Raw genomic sequence first — 14912 nt, 5'->3', positions numbered from 1 at the left:
GAGATTGAGTAGATGGGAGAGACTGGATCTGTGTGCAATGAGAGGAGGCTGAGGTTTGCTGGAAAGGTTGTGGAGGGTGTTGCCTTTCCGGAGGTGGGAAACCAGGAGATTAGATAGTTTTTTGAGGTGGAGGGTGGCATGCTGTTCTAATTTGCGGTTGGCCTGTAGGAGGATGCTCTGAACAACTGATGTAGATGTGGGAGAGGAAAGATTGAGGACTTTTATTAAGGATAGGAGTTGACAGGTGGGTTCATTGGCTGAGTTGATGTGTAGGTGATGGATTAGGTGGGTGCGGGCTATGGATTGTTCAGTTTGGAACTGGTATAGGGACTGATGGAAAGAAGGGTTACAGCCAGAGTTGGGAACTTTAAGTGTGAGGCCTTTGGGGGTAACGCCAAATGTCAGACGAGCCTGAGTAAATAAAATATGGGAGCGTAATCTGGCTAGGGTGAAGGCATGTTTACGGAGGGAATGTAAATAAAATTTAAGGGGGTCGTTGTGGGGATGTTGTGAGGGTGACATGGTATTAGAAGGTGGAAAGTGTAACATGAAGCTGAAATGAAAATGAAAATAAAAATATATGGGGAGAGATAAAGGTGAACTAGAAAGCAACTGGAGACCTGATGTGGAAAGAGTCAGAAAAGTGTTGGTTAAAGCTGAGCTATGTTGATCCTGTGGTGAATTTGGGTTGGTAACCAACGATGTGCACAAAGGTTAGGTGGTTGTGTTGTCGCCAAAACACGATAAAGGGTGGAGAAATTTGGGCAACTTTCGAAAAAACTGCGTGGTTTTGTGGTGGCAGATTATGAACACGAGGCTAACAATTGTCTGACGAAGAAATAATGACGTAAAAACATATGGGAGTCGGCTAAAATGATCAGCGATGTGGGAAAAACGGAAATAGAAATAAAGCGAAAGTTGTTAGAACTAGCCGAAATGGTTGTTTAATACGTGAAAGGAACTGTTTGTGAACTGGAAACGGTGGATTTTATAGTAGCGGTAGTGTTGAAAGTGGAAAATTTTTTTTTTGGTTATGGTTTGGAAGTGGGTTACGTATTATTGAGTATATATAGGCAGGATAAAATCGTATGGTAGATTACGGTAAAAAGGAAAGGTGAATACAAAGTGAAACTACTTGCAAAAACAGAAAGAGAAAATAAGGTGACAGAAAAGATTTCGAAATGCAACAGTGACAATAACAAACGTAATTGTTGCGTTCAAATTGATGATATGAATATAATAGAGGGAAACATTCCACGTAGGAAAAATATATCTAAAAACGAAGATGATGTAACTTACCAAACGAAAGCGTTGGTATGTTCATAGACACACAAATAAACACAAACACAAACACAAAATTCAAGCTTTCGCAACCCATGGCTGCTTCATCAGGTAAAGAGGGAAGGAGAGGGAAAGATGAAAGGATGTGGGTTTTAAGGGAGAGGGTAAGGAGTCATTCCAATCCCGGAAGCGGAAAGACTTACCTTAGGGGGAAAAAGGACAGGTATATATATATATATATACACACACACACACACACACACACACACACAGATATATATATATATATATATATATATATATATATATATATATATATATATATATATATATATATATATATATATATATATATATATCCATCCTCACATATACAGACACAAGCAGACATTTGTAAAGGCAAAGAGTTTGTAAAGGCAAAGAGTTTGGGCAGAGATGTCAGTCAAAGCGGAAGTACAGAGGCAAAGATATTGTTGAATGACAGGTGAGGTATGAGCGGCGGAAACTTGAAATTTCTTTACTTTCGAAGGCCAGACATTCCAACAATTACAGGGAAGAGCCATGGGTACCAGGATGGCCCCCTCGTACGCCAACCTATTTATGGGTCGCTTACAGGAAGCCTTCTTGGTTACCCAGGCTTGCCAACCCAAAGTCTGGTACAGATTTATTGATGACATCTTCACGATCTTGACTCACAGTCAAGAAGGACTCCAGAATTTCCTCTCCAACCTCAACTCTTTTGATTCCATCATATTCACCTGGTCCTACTCCATATCCCATGCCACCTTCCTTGACGTTGACCTCCATATGTCCAATGGCCAGCTTCACACATCTGTCCACATCAAACCCACCAACAAGCAACAGTACCTCCATTATGAGCTGCCACCCATTCCATATCAAACAGTCCCTTCCCTACAGCCTAGGTCTTTGTAGCAAACGAATCTGCTCCAGTCCGGAATCCCTGAACCATTACACCAACAACCTGAAAACAGCTTTCGCATCCCGCAACTACCCTTCCGACCTGGTACAGAAGCAAATAACCAGAGCCACTTCCTCATCCCCTCAAACCCAGAACCTACCACAGAAGAACACCCAAAGGTGCCCCACTTGTGACAGAATACTTCCCGGGACTGGATCAGACCTTGAATGTGGCTCTCCAGCAGGGATACGACTTCCTAAAATCCTGCCCCGAAATGAGATCCATCCTTCATGAAATCCTCCCCACTCCACCAAGAGTGTCTTTCCGCCATCCACCTAACCTTCATAACCTCTTGGTTCACCCCTATGAAATCCCCAGACCACCTTCCCTACCCTCTGGCTCCTTCCCTTGTAACCACCCTGGTGTGAAACCTGTCCCATGCACCCTCCCACCACCACCTACTCCAGTCCTGTAACCCGGAAGGTGTACATGATCAAAGGCAGAGCCATGTGTGAAAGCACCCACGTGATTTACCAACTGACCTGCCTACACTGTGAATCTACCTATGTGGGAATGACCAGCAACAAACTGTCCATTCACGTGAATGGACACAGGCAAACAGTGTTTGTTGGCAATGAGGATCACCCTGTGGTTAAACATGCCTTGGTGCATGGCTAGCACATCTTGGCACAGTGTTACACCATCTGGGTTATCTGAATACTTCCCTCTAAGACCAACCTATCAGAACTCCGGAGATGGCAACTTGCGCTTCAGTATATCCTCTCTTCCCGTTACCCACTAGGCCTCAACTTCTGCTAATTTCAAGTTTCCGCCACTCATACCTCACCTGTCATTCAACAATATCGTTGCCTCTGTACTTCCACTTCGACTGACATCTCTGCCCAAACTCTTTGCCTTTACAAACTCTCAAATTCATAAACTCTTTGCCTTTACAAATGACTGCTTGTGTCTGTATATGTGTGACGGATATGTGTGTGTGTGTGTGTGTGTGTGTGTGTGTGTGTGTGTGTGTGTGCCCCCTAATGTAAGTCTTTCCACTTCCGGGATTGGAATGACTCCTTACCCTCTCCCTCAAAACCCACATCCTTTCGTCTTTCCCTCTCCTTCCCTGTTTCCTGATGAAGCAACCGTGGGTTGCGAAAGCTTGAATTTTGTGTGTGTGTTTGTGTTTATTTGTGTGTCTGACAACATACCAATGCTTTCGTTTGGTAAGTTACATCATCCTTGTTTTTAGATATACTTTCCATCTTCTCACTTTTTGAAAAAAATCTATGGTTATAATATATATGGTGCTGCTTTTTTGGAGAGATGTTATATTACATGTTCATCATTCAAGAAATCTGCTACACTAAGGTAGCATTTACTTTTAAAATACTTTTTTATGTCTCCTTTAGTATTTCTTGGATCTGGATCACTTTTCCCCGTATAGATTTTTTTTAGAAATTTCATGCCCTTTTAATGTGGAGATTGTTTTATCAAGTTTGAGCCTGTGTGTAAGTATCATGTAACTTGCCTTATATCTAGTCTAATACAGGTACTTGAAGCAGTTGTCCTCAAAAAGTTGTGGGTTTCTCTTTGACAAGATATGGACCTCATATATATACATGCTAGAGATGGATATTAGATCTAATTTTTCAAATAGAGGTTTGCAGTGTTGATTCTCTTTAGCTCCCACCATGGCTCAGATGATCTTTTTTTTGTAGTCTAAAGACTCTAAAGAAATTAGTTTTCTCAGACCCCAGAAAATGATGCTGTACTTAACGACTGAAATAAAATATGCATAAAATACAGTTTTTTACTGCTAAATAAGTGATACTAGATAAGAAATTCTTGACATACACAAGACTGTTCAGTTGACTAAGAATGCTGTCTACAGTTTTTTACTGCTAAATAAGTGATACTAGATAAGAAATTCTTGACATACACAAGACTGTTCAGTTGACTAAGAATGCTGTCTACATGCTCACTGCACAACATGTTTTTATTTATTAACACACTAAGAAATTTGACACAGCTATAGAGTCCAATCTTTTGTCCATATAAGTAATTTCACTTATACATTGTGCTGATTGTTTCATGGTGAAATGATCAGTTTCTGTTCTTGAAAGTTTAATTTAATATTATAATTCTTGATCCACACACTCACTTCACCAAGTGTGTGCTCAATACTGCGGGTTAAGTCTTTATTGGGTTTACTGTAGACTATCGCTGTTGAAACGTGTATAAAGGATGGTATCAGACTCAATCTGGCATGGCATATCATTGATGTAATACAAAAATAGTAGTGGCCCTAATATTGAGACTTGTGAGACATCTAATTGTATGTTTTCCAGCCAGGAATGAATTCCTTGCCACTGTTATTAACAAGCACTCTTTGTTTTCTGTTTGCCAACTATGATGACATCCAACTGAGAGATTTACCTTGAAAACCATAGCTAGCCAATTTTTGAAGAAGCCAATCATGATTTACAGTGTTGAAGGCTTTGACAAGACTGCAAAAGATGCCTGATACACACATGCTGTAATTGAGACAACTGATAACTTTTGTGACCAATTCATTTATTTCGTGGGTTGTGCTGTAGCCTTTCCTGAAACTGTACTGATAGCTTCAAATAATATTGTGGGATGAATTATAATTTTCTATCTGGTTACAGGCAGCCATTTCAAATATTTTCGAAAGAATTTGTAACAAGGAGGTAGGCCTATAGCTTCCCATTTAATTTTGTTTGCTCTTTTTATGAACTGGCAGAATTTCAGCATATTTTAACCAATCTTGGAAAATCCCTCTCCGAAAGACTGTTTGTGTATGAGGGAGAGTGGATGTGCAATACTATAATGTAGTGATTTCATTATTCCAGTGGAACTTCATCCCAAATCACTAATTTTAAATTTTTTAGGGACATTATGATTGTAATGACATGAACAGTGAAAATTTCTCTCTGCCATACTGGGGGCTGTACTTGGTGGTGAGCAGTCACTAATTTTGTTACAACTTATGAAGAAATTATTGAAGGATTCTCGGATTCTCATATGGCACTAGGATCTGTAACTGTCCTACAATTTATCATTAGTTTAGAAGGACATTTTCTGTCCATTTCACTGCCAATCTCACTTTTTATAACAGACCAAACATCTGTAACTATTGTGCATTGGTCAGAATTTGGATTTAGTCCATTTGTGGCTATCAGATTCTTCAAATGTGAAGCAAATTTGTCATCAGTTCTTATATCTATGTTAAAGTCAGCACATATAGCTAGTTTCTTATGCAGTTTTTCAGTTTTTAATCTTTGTAACAGAGTTTCAAATTAATATAAAACCACAGAGGTTATGTTGTACCAAGGGATATGATATATACTGATGATTAACATGTTATAATCTTTAACTTCTATACAATAACTTTCAAAAGTAATTGCTTCATTTAGATGGCTAAAATTCTGTCTGATTTCATACGTTACTGAGGAATGAACAAATATGCAAGAGCCTCCATACTTGTAAGTTCTACAAAAGCTGCTGGCCAGTTTGTAGCTGGGAAATTTGTTGAGAAGACTGGTATTTTCTGTTTTAAACTGATGTTCATTTATACATATCACATTTACTGACTGTTTCATACTCTGTAACAAAATTTGCGTGTTATAAAGCTCGCTGATCATTCCTTGAGACAGATTTGCAATATTAAAATTCATAATGAGGTTACTACTGCATACATTATCAGGTGAAGCATCTTTAATAATTTGTCTACATGATAAAGGAATTGCCACCTGTGTATTGAGTAATTCTTCTGTGTTGTTAAACTTGTGCCAAATCCAATTGGAATTGACCCCTTTCACTTGTTTCCCTACGTGTAGCCACTTAAGGCAGTGGCTTGTTTGCTTTTGCAGCTGTTTTCATGCATGATTTTGTCAACAGTCTTGTTTGTATCAGACACAAGTCTTCTTACCAAATCAATGCAAGTATGAAACTAGCTTTTTCGTGATTGTAGACATCGAGAAGGTTTATGTTTTTAAACATTGAACAGAAGTATTTTACTGTTTCATTCATTCATTCATTCATCGAATTTCACTATTTACACAAGGTCAGTCTACTAAATCAGATCTCATAGGCAGATTCACGCTATAACTTTTGTAGTCGACAGTAACTGCCAGATAATGACCAAGTTTTAGAGAGATGCACTAGCCTCATTGCAGTAAACATTGTTTGATCCCATTACAAGAACAACACAGTCACTTTTAGTAGAAATGGTACATTTTTGTTTGACACTGCTAATCATGTATTTGAACTTCGCTCCAGGCTTAACAAAAGCTGAGAAACTCACATTTTCTTTTGCAGAGTCAGATACAAAGTCTGAAACATTGCATGCATGGCTATCTCTGAATATTTCGACTTTTCTTCCATGATGCATTTGTTTTTGTGTTGCTGCAGAACTGTTCTTGGCAGATTTCCTGTCAGTTTTTCATGGTCCACTTTTTCATGTGATTTTAATCACAGCACAGCGTTAACTGACTAATATTCATGCCTGGTGAGAAACTTTTGCTATTAGATCATTGGATATTATTTGAACCTCTGATTTTCTGTGCCTTTTTAATATATGAATAATTGAAAATGAATTCTCAGAGTTACTTCAAATGCAAAAGTACAGACATGCATTTTCTAAAAATCAGGGACACTTCATATGATAACAAAAACTACTGTCTTTGAGATAAATGAAATAAGAGGTGTGTTCAAAAAGTACGGTGACTTTATATTTCTATGAAAAAAAATATTTATTTTTTCATCAATATTTATGTTGTCCCCTTCAAAGTAATCCCCTCAGATACAACACACTTGTGCCAATGCTTCTTCCAAACCTCAAAGCTTTTCTCATAAGCTGTTTTTGGTACAACCTTGAGTACTTCCGGCAATTCAGTTTTATTTCTTCAGTTGTTGAAAATCTTCATTCTTTCATATGCCTCTTCAGTTTTGGGAACAGGAAAAAGTTGCAGGGGGCAAATCCGATGAATATGGTTGATGAGGCATGATTGTCATGTTGCTTTGGTCAAAAAAACTCTCACAAGCAACGATGAATGAGCATGCGCATTGTCATTTTGCAAAAGCTTTTTTACATATTGCTTCTCTTATTGACCATATGACCTTGACGTAAAGATTCATGATGCACTATGCCATGGTAATTGAAAAACAGTGAGCGAAACTAAAACTTTGACATTTGATCGAACTTGGCATGCTTTTTCCGGTCTTGGCTCTCCGGGATGCTTCCATTGGGCTGACTGGGCTTTGATTTTGATGTCATAACGGCAAACACATGTTTTGTCACCAGTTATGAACCTTATCAGCTAATCAGGATCATCATTAATGTCATTCAAGAGCTTATGAGCGATGCTCATGTGATGATTCTTCTGATCAAAATTGAGAAGATTTGGAACAAATTTCGCTGGCACTCTTCTCATTCTCAAAATATCTGAAAAAATTGCATGACATGAGCTGACTGACATGCAACATCCTCAGAAACTTCTCTTATGGTAATTTGATGATTATCCAAAACTACTTTCTTCACAGCTTCAATGTTATCATGTGTTGTTGATGTGCTGGGGCATCCAGAGCGAGGTCCATTGTTGGCATCTCCTCGGCCATCTTGGAAGAGCTTGTACCACTTGTAATTTTTTTTTTTAGAGCACTTGATTCCATTTTTCAAACAAAATTTGATGCAAACTCTTTGATCCATTTTTTATAATAATTGAAAATCACCAAGCACACTAAAACACATCTAACCTTTCTATCTGTCAAAAACGAAGTATGCTGTACACTTGAAATTGTAAACATATGTTTGGGACATGTGTACCAACATAACAAAAAAAGAAAAAGATCGGTAATCGAATGTCCATTGCCCACGCAATTTGAAGTCACCTTACTTTTTGAACAGCACTTGTACACTGCAAATGAGAGGTTGAACAGAAGGAAACAAATGGCTTGATGTGTGTTAATTATAATGAATACTATTTGCCTTATAGGCAAATTGTAAAATAGTTCATAAAGTGATTGAGACTTGGGAGCAGTCTAATTACGGAATATGGAAAAAGATAGCAAGTGATCACTGCTTTTCAAGGAACTGGGACCAATAAAGAGTAAAGAGAATGCAGTACTGGGGAGTCATGTAATTAGTCTGTCCACATAAAATGGAAAAAGGTGTGAATATTTATAACTGAACTTATTGTTTCATCAATTTTTAAAGTTTAGAGATGAAGTTAGTACTCATATTTGACAAGGGAATGAGAAAGAGCTGCACAGTAGCTTGAGGAACCAACACAAAACAAAAATTTGGAAGGCTAGGATTTCAATTGTAACTATGCAATTTATTAATTGGGACATCCTTGTACTGAAAGATACCGTTTTGTAAGTAGCTTGATTAAACAGATCACAGAGATACCGAGGAGAAAAGAAATTTGTGTAATTAGGCCTACTTTTGCTGAGATGGGCAAATGGAAACAAACAAAAGTGTAGTGGTTAATGCATTGGAATCTAATAAATAACTGCTTTACTATCTATTCAAATACAGAAAGTTCTTTTTTACCCTCAAAAAAGATACTAACTACAGATATTCACCAATACTGGCATGAAAAATAGATGAATGGACAGAAAGTTAAGACTGTCCTATTCCCAACTTCAACTCTGATTTTTCTTTTGTTATCATTTCTTCATAACACCTTCCTTTCTGCTTTTGTTGCTGCATAATATGGGATATAAATCGCAAAATGAATAAAATCTTGATTCCATTTACTGTGATATTTTTTCATTTCTTGCATGTCAGTAATACATAGAAACATAGCACTTTTGTCTATTTTTTCATATATATGTGAGCTTATATTTAATCTCATTTTTTAAAAATTTCTTCTAGGTGATCTTTCAACTGGTGATGAGGTCCTTGAATGGCTTCGAAAGAATCGTTTCCGCCAACCAGAATTGAACCTTTTCATGTATGCTGTTATTGCTATTACTGTAACTTTTTTTATCTACACTGCCTGGCTAGTATCATGCTTCAAGCCCCATGTGAAGCAGGCGTGAAAGCACATGATACTAGAATTTTTTTCTAAGACCAAGATGCTGTAAATCAGCACAGTTCATGTGGTGACCATCCACAGTACAGAAACTGATGCAGTGACTGTGCTGTAATTATAATTTGTAGTTTTACTTACTATTAAATCCCAGTGCATCACTGTGATGTCTTTTTATAATCTTGTTTGAAGCTGAAGAACAGCCACTGAAAATGCAGAGAAAGAAGTCAGTGACATTATATTTGTATTTTATGTTTTATTCGGTAGTAATATCATATCATCATGATAAGTAAGTCTTCAGACACATATATGGAATCAGTTATGAATGAAATACAGGTATCGATCCATTGTGTTTCAGTTAATGATAAATGAGTAATTGATTCTTTCACAAAGTTTCACTTTGTTGCACAACTTCCAAGCAAGTTGGTTTTATACATTTTTGTCCTCTAGTCACGGACAAATAATTATTTACCAAAGCAATTATTATTATTTATTTTACACTGTCAATTCATATCATCTTTGAGTGTATATAATGTAAATATTTAAGTACAGTTAGAACTGTGTAGTGAAATGTTTATTTGACTATTCACTTTGTATTTATTTTGTTGCCTCTGCAGAAATATTAATGATAAAAACTAAATTTTATTCAGTTTCATCAGACTAAATGGCAATGCAGTCTGTAGGGCAAATATAAGTAAAGAGATAAATGCTAATGTTAGTGATGAATTCTTCTCGGGTTATCAGTCGAGTGGTGGCATCATCTTGTCAGAACATTTCGATGAGTTTCGTGCCAATCATTATTGTTTACAATGCTCACACTTGCATTTAATGGGTGACTGTAACTGTATAACAGCTACAAAGTTTCCAATTGTTAGAGACTGTGTGCACATAGTTGGTTCACTTCTAACACCAAGAAAAAATATTTCGAAAAGAGATGCACTTATTTTTGTCACGGAATAATCATGTGTGCTGATGAATGTCCAGAACACTCTTAAAATAATAGAAATAGGTTTCCCGTATGCAAACAGGAATGTACGAACTACTGTGTTGATTCTTCTGAAATTTTTTTCAAGTGTAAAAATTGTTTCTGTTGCTAAACCATTTGTTCTGAAGGATCCTAAGTTAACTGTGTGGCTCTAAGAGAAAATTTAATTCAGTTATTATATCAAGACACATTTTAACGAATGCATTTAGGGTCTATTAGTGTGAAGAAAAGGGACCAATAATAAAATAAAGATTGAAGTGCATTTTTAAGCAGAAAATGAATAAAAACATTCTGTTGGACTGCAGTGTCAAGGAATCTTTTTAATTAATATGTAACATACAAGATTTTTATTTCAAAACATGTCAGAGTAATGTTCTTGTGGTTTTGAATGAGCTGAATGGTGATGTGAGCAGGGACACAGAATAGTGTAACCATTTTGTCTCTGGGGATATAGACATTCATAAAACCAGAAACTGATGTAAGATGTTAAATTTTAGCAACACTGCTCATATTATCAAGTTATTTTAATGGATTTTGTGAACATCCCCAACATCATCTCAGACTGTGCTGTCTGCAAAGAGCTGTAGAATGGACAATATTGATGCACTTCATCCATTCTCACAAACAGGTAATTATTATAGAAAGTTTGGCATTAATTTTCACTTTCTCAGAAGAACAATTAATCAAACACATGCAGCATCTTTTCCTGTCAAATTTCTGTTTCTAGTCACTGTTTTACTCAGTGCCTTAACAGATGTACTTCAGAAAGTTGATGATCCAAGTACATCCAGTATGAGAAGCAGCATGTCATGGGATGAACTGTTCTATAGTGATACCAATTATGGAAACAGCAGCTGTCCAAGTGCATGACTTTGAATTAGTATTTTATGTTCTGTTATAAAGGAAGTGGCTAGAGATGAAACCATTTAATGCAGGTTTGTGTAACATACATTACAAAATGTGCAGGTGTTCATTCAGCAATATGTAGCAACTTTTTTTAATTTTTTGTGCAGATGTTTCTATTAGACTCCTGTAAGTTTCACCAGTAACAGTGATTAGCACTGGCAGAGGAGAGTTATTTAACAGAAACTCACTAACTTTTGATAATGACTCCAGTCAAAATTTTGATGTGTCCTGTAAGGTATGTTGGAATGAAGACCTGGGACGTGTACAACATGCTATTTTTATGAAGAAATAGAGTGACTTATTACAGCATCAAATCAAGAGCTTAATGGTCCCCATTTGTCCTTGAAGGCTGTATATGTTAGTTAATCATTTTGTTATAAAGATGGTAATCTCAACTATAGTAACTCTATTGAAAATCAAATAGTGCCACCATTAGCTATTTTCAAGGTCTTTATTATTGCTATCAGTTTCAGTTGTTACTAATCATCATCAAAGCACAAGAGATTTATCAACTAGAGCATCTTTTTGGATATGCACACGATTTTCCATCCCTACGTACACAATAAAGGTTTCCAGAGCACCAACTACTCAAAATATAGAAAGTATTTCTGAAATAATATAGACTGGTGAACCACCTTCCATTTTGTTCTGTTTCTCACAGAGAAGTGTGCCTTTTAAAAGGACAATTGTCTTTTAATATCACACCTTACATGAGTTCACCATTGCCCTCTTTCTCTCCCTTACAATCTCCACACTCTCATGCCATTTCTTGCGCTCTCATTTCCGTTCACCTACACTTGTTACTGACAACAGTTCTGTTTTGTTATTTAAAAAAATAAACTACAAATGAGAATATCTAGAAGTAGATTTATTTCCTCTCTTTCTAATAAAGCACTATTATTCCAAATGAGGAAGACCAAAACCAGCTTATTTTAGATGGTCATGTTATGAAGAGTGTTGTTGGCAAGCATTTTATATCGACATTTTTTATTGGCACACTGGATGTCTATAAAACTCGATGTTAAGACAAAATAAATTCACAATGTAAATCTAACAGTAGCCCATTTTATTATATAAAATTTAATTAATGAATGTGACATATTTATAACTTATAGTCACATCTTGAGTAAAATGTGTGAGTACATAAACATGATATTTAAGAGTTATTTAAAACTGATATAACATTGAGGGTCACTTTTTGCAATTGAGATATTATATGCAAGGGACAACAATTTGGCTTGTAATTTGCATAACAATTCATTTCATGAATGAGTATGGGAAAAGCATTATGCAGTAACTACTTTAAAGCTTTACATTTGAGTCAAAATAACATAACTCTGGTTGTACAATAGTGTGTTCTATTGAAGAGGCAACATTAATTGTAACAACATGACTTGTGCATTTAGAGCATGGCAGAGTAATTTTCTATAAAAGTCATTCACTGTATTTATTCACAAATGATGGATGACCACTCATGCAGACTTGTATAGCTGCATGTGATTGGCTTCTTTTTTTCTTATTCTTTAAGTGAGATAATGAATGATATGAATAACTTGTTGTGGGTGTTTCCAGGTGTTGAATGTTACTGACATGTAATGATTGTCTGTGACTTCAGCTGTGGCTGTAACTTCACTGTGCATTCCACTTGTAGAAAATATTGTCAGAAATTCATCTGAAATGAGAAATAAATTGAATAAAAAATAGGTAACCAATGTGTAACTTATTTGTTGTTTTAATAATTGTTCATCCACATTCTTTACAAAAGAAAACACGAGTACAAAAAAATGAACTATGTCATTAATGATTACGGACTTGTATACCACATATTTTTCGTTACACTAGAAATGATGAAAGAAAATAATAAAGAACTTTTCATTAAAAATATACATATTCACCAAATATAATATACTAAGTGTTATATTTAGACTAATCTTTGGAGTCATAAGGCTGTGCCCTTGCTTAGTTACACTGTGCACTACAGTTGTCTTGAGACGTACATTTCATATCTAATTAACAAGCAGTAAACTTCATTTTAAAAGGCTTTGGGGAGAATCTGTGAATAATCTGCATGAGCATGTCATAATTACAGAAATCCAAAGGGGTCAGTTGTGGATTCACTGCTTAGTATGAATGAATGACTGACAAAACAATGAGAAGTTTTAAGAAACTGTAATTTTTGCTGAGAATGAAAAGTCTTGATTTTGGAACACATAATATGACCCACACTTGAGATTCATAGCACTGAGCTGAGCTGCAATTTAATTTTAGAATGAATGGTTTGCTGCAAATCCAAAGAAGTTATTTGCAACAGGTGTGTGTTTTCCATATCACCTAAACCACTGGAGCGATTTCAACCAAATGTGGTATATTTATCCTTTACTGTCAGGCAACAATAACTGTGAAGATATGATGTCATAAGGAATGAGGTGTATGAAAAACTGCCATATCATGCATAACATTTACGTGTATTATTTCTATGCTATTAACAGTATTCACAATAAATTTTGCACAATAAATTTTGCCACTGAATGTACTTACATAGACAAATCATTGTACGACAAATAGTTAAAGAGACGTTGTTGTTGCTGTTGTGGTCTTCAGTCCTGAGACTGGTTTGATGCAGCTCTTCATGCTACTCTAACCTGCGCAAGCTTCTTCATCTCCCAGTACCTACTGCAACCTACATCCTCCTGAATCTGTTTAGTGTATTCGTCTCTTGGTCTCCCTCTACAATTTTTACCCTCCACCCTGCCCTCCAATACTAAATTGGTGATCCCTTGATGCCTCAGAACATGTCCTACCAACCGATCCCTTCTTCTAGTTAAGTTGTGCCACAAACTTCTCTTCTCTCCAATCCTATTCAATACCTCCTCATTAGTTATGTGATCTACCCATCTAATCTTCAGCATTCTTCTGTAGCACCACATTTTGGAAGTTTCTATTCTCTTCTTATCCAAGCTAGTTATCGTCCATGTCTCACTTCCATACAAATACTACGCTCCATACAAATACTTTCAGAAAAACGACTTACTGACAGTTGAATCAATACTCGATATTAATAAATTTCTCTTCTTCAGAAACGCTTTCCTTGCCATTGCCAGTCTACATTTGATATCCTCTCTACTTCGACCATCATCAGTTATTTTGCTCCCCAAATAGCAAAACTCCTTTACTACTTTAAGTGTCTCATTTCCTAATCTAATTCCCTCAGCATCACCTGACTTAATTTGACTACATTCCATTATCCTCGTTTTCCTTTTGTTGATATCCTCCTTTCAAGACACTGTCCATTCCATTCAACTGCTCTTCCAAGTCCTTTGCTGTTTCTGACAGAATTACAATGTCATCGGCGAACCTCAAAGTTTTTATTTCTTCTCCATGGATTTTAATACCTACTCCGAATTTTTCTTTTGTTTCCTTCACTGCTTGCTCAATATACAGATTGAATAACATCGGCGACAGGCTACAACCCTGTTTCACTCCCTTCCCAACCACTGCTTCCCTTTCGTGTCCCTTGACTCTTATAATTGCCATATGGCTTCTGTACAAATTGTAAATAGCCTTTCGCTCCCTGTACTTTACCCCTGCCACCTTCAGAAATCGAAAGGGAGTATTCCAGTGAACATTTTCAAAAGCTTTCTCTAAGTCTACAAATGCTAGAAATGTAGGTTTGCCTTTCCTTAATCTAGCTTCTAAGATAAGTCGTAGGGTCAGTATTGCCTCACGTGTTCCAACATTTCTACGGAATCCAAACTGA

At 36.4% G+C, this 14912-nt stretch overlaps 1 protein-coding gene and 1 long non-coding RNA gene across 3 annotated transcripts in view; one reads left to right on the top strand and one right to left on the bottom strand.

Moving 5' to 3' along the window:
- Positions 1-9478, bottom strand: part of LOC126267268 (uncharacterized) — a 68725-nt gene extending 59247 nt beyond the window's left edge. Inside the window, exon 1 of the long non-coding RNA XR_007548975.1 lies at positions 9406-9478. This is a non-coding gene — a long non-coding RNA (uncharacterized LOC126267268). The remainder of the gene's footprint in view (positions 1-9405) is intronic.
- LOC126267267 (uncharacterized) overlaps positions 1-12863 on the top strand; it is a 459263-nt gene extending 446400 nt beyond the window's left edge. For both annotated transcript variants that reach the window (XM_049972334.1, XM_049972333.1), the window contains one exon: positions 9108-12863. In XM_049972334.1, the coding sequence (XP_049828291.1) occupies positions 9108-9274 (167 nt within the window). In that variant the 3' untranslated portion in view covers positions 9275-12863. The remainder of the gene's footprint in view (positions 1-9107) is intronic.
- The last annotated feature ends 2049 nt before the right edge of the window (positions 12864-14912 follow it).

Source organism: Schistocerca gregaria, chromosome 4, assembly GCF_023897955.1.
Source record: "Schistocerca gregaria isolate iqSchGreg1 chromosome 4, iqSchGreg1.2, whole genome shotgun sequence".
Taxonomy (NCBI): domain Eukaryota; kingdom Metazoa; phylum Arthropoda; class Insecta; order Orthoptera; family Acrididae; genus Schistocerca; species Schistocerca gregaria.
The sequence above is the reverse complement of the archived record's forward strand: the minus strand, read 5'-3'. Positions and strand labels throughout refer to the sequence as shown.